Source organism: Austrofundulus limnaeus, unplaced genomic scaffold, assembly GCF_001266775.1.
Source record: "Austrofundulus limnaeus strain Quisiro unplaced genomic scaffold, Austrofundulus_limnaeus-1.0 Scaffold69, whole genome shotgun sequence".
Classification (NCBI taxonomy): Eukaryota; Metazoa; Chordata; class Actinopteri; order Cyprinodontiformes; family Rivulidae; genus Austrofundulus; species Austrofundulus limnaeus.
The window spans coordinates 861,291-867,213 of record NW_013952471.1 but is presented as its reverse complement, the minus strand read 5'-3'; the positions used below and the strand labels follow the sequence as shown (position 1 = coordinate 867,213).

Sequence of the window (5,923 nt, the reverse complement as noted above, 5' to 3'; positions counted from 1 at the left end):
CAGTGACTCATATAAATACAAATTAAACAATTTCATGTTTCTTTAACAAATTTGCTTTGATTTTTTTAAAGGAATTAAATGATCCAATGCTTTTACAATCATTTTCCAGATTATTCTATAGTGTTTTACAGCAGCCAGCTCACTTTGTCAAACCAGGACAACTGAAAAGACCTGTTATTTCCCCCACCTTTTGCACCAAATTAATCTGAGGAGTTGATCAGCCCTGCTGTTTAACTCTAAGTTTTTCTCTGTAAACTAGACTATAATGGCTTCACCAAAATCCAGTCCACAACATTCAAACTGCTATTATGTGCAGCTTGTTACTGGCGCGAAGTTAGTGTGAAATGTGTCCGTCTGTGAGTGTTTTATGTCGGTGAAGGGGCTCAGCAGCACCTGCGCTGGACAGAAGAAATCAGAAAAAGTGATAGATGTCCATCTCCAAACATAAGCAGCTACAGAAATAACACCAGAAATAGAAGTTCGATTTGTTGCCAGTCGTTTTTAACAAAGAAAATGCTGCTAAAAGGTTTAATAAAGTCTCCTCCAACTCAGAACAGAAACGAAACTAAAAACTGCACCCATGCATGTTTACACCAAAAAGATTGCTGATTCGTTCATTTTGTTGTCAATCAAAAAGGGATTCAGCCTCCGAGAGATCATCCAATCATCATGCAGACAATGAGTGTCCAACCCAGCCCCCTGCCCCATAGACCCCCAGAGACACTCAGCGTCCGATGGGCGGGACAAAGCCTGCATTTATCCAATGACTCATCTCGTTTGGCTGCAGTCTTTGCATCGCTAATGAGCTCTGTGGACGCTCAGCGTCCGACTGTTTAAGGCACTGTGAAACTGCGGGAATGAGGGAGAGGAAAGCTGCGTCGTTAGCAGTGATAAGAAGCTGATTCTGAACAAAAGTTCAGCACGTTGTAGCGCATATGTAGTCAATGACATGTTACACACAACAGTGTATGTTTTATCCTTTTTTTTTTACATTTTAGGGGAAGCTGAGCTTCCCTTGCAGTCTTAGAGAAATCGTCTCTGTTTCTCACTCAGTGAAGCTATTTTCAGATTAAAAATACCTTTAAGGAAATGTATTTTCAGATGCCAAGTAAATTGCATCATAGTGCACGCGCAACCCCCCCACCAAATGGGACGAAACAGAAGCAGAAGGAGGTTTTTAAAGAGACAGAGGCCAATTTCAAGGTGTTTAGAAGAGAAAGAGATGAGAAGATAAGTTTATTTTCTATTTAAACATAAAAACAGCATTTTAATAACAGCTAAAGGTGACATAGTTATTTAATTATGATATAGTATTTAAATGCATGCCTGAGAAACACATAATATTAGTAGTCATAGATCTTCTCTGTGGTTCAATATTGTTTTAAACAAATTAAAAAGTTTCTTTGTCATGTAGTTTTGATCGGGACTAAACCACACACACACACGCGCGCGCGCGCGCGCAGAGACACGCACACCCCAGCCCGCTGTACGTTCAGCAGTGCAGGTAAACAAGAACGTGTGTTTAAAGCACTGCAGACAGCAGGAGGAGAAAAAAAAGCAGTGCAGCAAGGCAGTGATTGACAGCTGCATGTCCACGATCAGCTCATCATTGTGAAATGAAAAACAGCTCGAACTGGATCCGAACTTCAGCCAAACAAGACCGAAACTTTTTTTTTTATTCCTGATCTAATCTTGTTATCTGGCTAACATGAGGCATAAAGAAACTGGTTAATATGAGGCTTAAAGCCACTAAGGTTAACTTTAGAACAAATGGCATGGTTAGCGCTAAAGACACCGCCCTCCAACGGTTATATTTTGTGGCCTTCCAATAGGGCAATGGGTAGAGTGTTGGACCATGAGAGTGCGAGACCAGGGTTTGAGACCAACACAGACACAAAAATGTATTACAATATCTTTTGGTTATTTACACATTCATTGTCATTGATATATTAACCCACTAGGGGGCACTGTTGGGACAGTCTGAATCCTAGAAGGCACAGTAGGGACCCTCTGAAGCCATTGTATGGGACTGATAATGCCTAATAACGTCCATTTCATGGACTGATAACATGAGAATCCCCTGTTTTGAGCTACCTCACCAGCCACTTTTTGTAATAATAAAGCCTTTACTTGCACTCTGGATTTTTGCCTGTGCTCTGGGTCCATCTGCCTGCACCTCACAAGTTACAGCCTTTATTTAGTCTTGATTATTATGTATTTAATGTATCTTTTATTGGTGTTTACATTTAAAACATCATGCTGTCCATGTTTCTGGCAGCCAGAAGAAAAAGAAGACTCAGACTCAGAAGAACCACAGTCTTTTAAAGATAAAAGGAACTTCTTCCAGAAGATTGGTGAGCTTGGCTTCTGAAATAGAATTTAAAAATTCCCCTAGTTTAGGTTATATTCTTGTTGGTTTGATTGTATACAATGTTGTCCACACCATATTTCATCTCCATCTTCCTTCAGGTTCTCAACCTCAACGTGAGTCCAGATCGTCAAAGAAACAACCAGTTCGCTCCAGTTCACCGAAGCAAAAGCAGCGCAGGCCTCCATCCCCGAGCCCATCACCTCCACCTGTAGCACCAAAGCCTGCTGGTGAGAAAACTACATTGCTATAATGACTTGATCTAATCCATAATCTCTCAGCTCTGGACTTGTGGACAGATGAAGAAGTCTCAGAGAGAAAACTGCAGAAAAAATGGTTCTGGTTTACTTTTTATTTCTGTCAGATCATCTTTCTGATAAGAACCGAGTTTTGAGTTCTGAATAAGCACCTGACCAAGACAAAGTTTTACAAAGTTTATTGTGCAGAGGTGAATGAACCAGGAAGTGCTTGGACTGGATTGTCGTCAGATCTAAACACTGGAAATTCAGATTAGTGGCAGAGCGATATAGGAGGACTTTCCAAAGAATTAAAGCCACTAAACTGTTTCCAGTTGAAGGACTCCAGACAGAAACTTTGATGGAAGGGTTTGCGTTCCAGCACAGTGCGGTGACGTCACCATTAGTTTGGTTGGAGTGTTTTGGTCCAAAAGGCAAGTTCTGATAATCCGTGGTACAGGCGTGGGTCGAGATCCAGGTGGTCAGATGGCTGGAGGTACCGATCAGGGGTGAGGCAAAGAGCAGGAGTCCAAGAAGCAAGGCGTGTGTCATTACCGGTAAAGCAGATGGCCCCCGTTAGGGGCTGAGGCGAGAATCGTTGAATCAGGGGACAAGAACAAGGTCGGGATCAAGAGACAAAAACGAGACATGGATGAAAATGCTGGAGAACCTCAGGCAAGCTGATGATAATCTGGCAGTGAACTGGAGAGTGAGACTGGATTATACAGTATATTGCAGGAAACAGGTGAGTGAAATGAGTTTGATAAGGGTTTCTATGAAGGGAGGGGCGAGAGCAATGAGCAGGAGCCGGATGCGAGCTGTAAGGCTGGGAACAAGACTATGAGGAGAAACTGGAACATGAAATAAGATAATGAAACTAAATTGAGGCATGATCTGGGAAGACAGGGACAGAATCTTAACAACCCCCACCCCCAAGGTCCGTCCCCCCAAGGTCCGGCTCCTGATAGACCTCTGAGTGGGCCTGGCTTTCTCTGTGAAATGTTTTAATTAAGTCCTTATCTAGAATGTGTCGAGCTGAAACCCAAGACCTCTCCTCAGGTCCATATCCTTCCCAGTCCACCAGATATTGGATTTGTCATCCCCATCGGCGAGATTTTAGCAGACGATTAACAGTGAAGATAGAACCACCATCGATGAGTCGGGCGGGAGGAGGGGGGCTGGAGGGCACAAATCTTGACCAGAGAACAGGTTTGACCCAGGACACATGGAAAATGGGGTGGACCCTCATGGATCCGGGAAGCCTGAGCCTGACTGCCACCGGGGTGATTACCTTAGAGATAGGAAAGGGACCCACAAAGCGAGGAGCTAATTTGTGGCATTCTACCCTGAGAGGTAAATCTTTCGTGACCAATCAAACTCTGTCCCCAACCTTGTAATGGGGAGCAGGAATCCTTCTACGGTTGGCTGTTCTTGATGCCACCAAGGAAGGTTTGAGTAGCTCCTTTCTGGCAGCTCTCCAAACTCGCTGACATCTTAAAGCTGCTTGATGTACTGAAGGAACTCTAGCAGCCTGTTCGTGGATGGTGAAGACTGGTGGCTGAAATCCATTGACGACGTAGTAGGGGGAAAGACCAGTGGCACTTCCGGGAAGGATGTTCCACCAGGGAGAGGTTCTCAACCTACTTGGATGGATTGTTGCCACACAGTATTCTTAGGCAGATCTCCAGTTCCTGGTTTGCTCGCTCCGTCTGGCCGTCGGTCTGAGGGTGAAATCCTGAAGACAAACTCAGTGTTATGCCAAGCATTGAACAAAACTCTTTCCAAAAGCCAGAGATAAACTGTGGACCACGATCTGAAACAATATTCTTAGGTAGGCCATGTAGTCTGAAGACCTCCTTAATGAACACATGGCTTAGTTCTTTAGCAGTTGGCAACTTGTTCAGGGCTAGCAGGTGTACCATCTTGGAAAAATGATCCATCACAGTTAGGATGACTGTCTTACCCTCAGACTGCGGCAGACCTGTCACAAAATCCATGGCAATATGTGACCATGGACAAGATGGGATGGGGAGCGGCCTAAGGAGACCCGCTGGTGGACGCCAAGAAGATTTAGCCAGGGAGCATTGGATGCAAGACCCAAAGTATTCTTTTTCAGGGAACCCCACCAAAACTGGGACATAATTAACTTGGTTGTGTTTGTGATTCCAGGATGACAGAAAAGGCTTGAGGCATGACAAAACTCAATGACTTTAGCCACAAGATGATCAGGTACATAGAGCTTACCATCTGGGCAATCATCTGGAGGAGGGTGGTTCTGGTGGGCCTCCCTGACCTCCTTCTCGACTTGGGTAATAGTAAGATGAACTGAATCTGGGAGAATGAATCCTCCCTGGCTGCCACTGGTCTGGTCAGGCTCGAAAACTCTAGATAGGGCGTCCGGCTTGGTATTCTTTGTCCCGGGTCTGTAAGACAAAGTRAAGTCAAAACGACAGAAGAAGAGTGCCCACCTGGCTTGTCGAGGATTTAGTCTTTTGGCGTCCTTCAGATACTCCAAGTTCTTATGGTCTGTGAGAACAATAAACTGTTGTTTGGCCCCCTCCCGCCAGTGTCTCCATTCTTCGAGAGCCAACTTGACTGCCAGTAATTTTTGATCGCAGACATCATAGTTCTTCTCTGCTGGGGACAAGGACTTAGAGAAGAAAGCACAAGGGTGTACTTCATTATCTGAGAAGCGTTGACTGAGTATGGCTCCAAAACCGGTGTTAGAAGCATCAACCTCCACAATAAACTGAAGTTCTGTGCTGGAGAAGCGAAGGACTGGTGCAGACGTGAACATAGTTCTTAGTTTTGAAAATGCTTTCTCTGCATCCTGATTCCAAACATACTCGGTCTTAACAGAGTATGTTAAGAGTCTGTTAAGAGGTGACACAATGGAGCTAAAGTTCTTAAGAAAACGCTGGTAAAAGCTGAGAAACAAAATAATTGAATTCTGAAAAAAAAAAAACATTTATTTTTCTTTTACCCAAATCTGGAGCGGTACCCTCAAGATAAAGTTGGAGTGGGGTTCAACCAGGGGAGGACTGGCATACAAGTCTACCGGAAGGTTTCACGGTGGGCTGATGGGTTTATGGGCCTATGGGCTGCCAGCGGTTCACCCCGTGGAGGTTCTGCTATGCTCAGCCCCATGGCCATGCAGCGCACTCTTAGTCTCTCAGATCTAACAGAGAGATGGGCTGCAACAAGTGGGGATGGCCACAGGGGACTGTGCCCCACCAATTTTATCCTCTTGAGTTCCAAGCTTCTGCTTTGTGCTTATTAAAATTTTCCCCAGATATTTAGGATTAATAGAATCTTATTA

The 5,923-nt window shown here is 44.4% G+C and overlaps 1 protein-coding gene across 1 annotated transcript in view; it reads left to right on the top strand.

The window, feature by feature from the left end:
• The window catches only part of myo15b (myosin XVB), a gene marked incomplete in the record, with an annotated part of 164,390 nt that overhangs the window by 108,623 nt on the left and 49,844 nt on the right, over positions 1-5,923 (top strand). Inside the window, 2 exon segments of the mRNA XM_014010452.1 lie at positions 2,279-2,354; positions 2,470-2,598. Of these exon segments, the coding sequence (XP_013865906.1) occupies positions 2,279-2,354; positions 2,470-2,598 (205 nt within the window).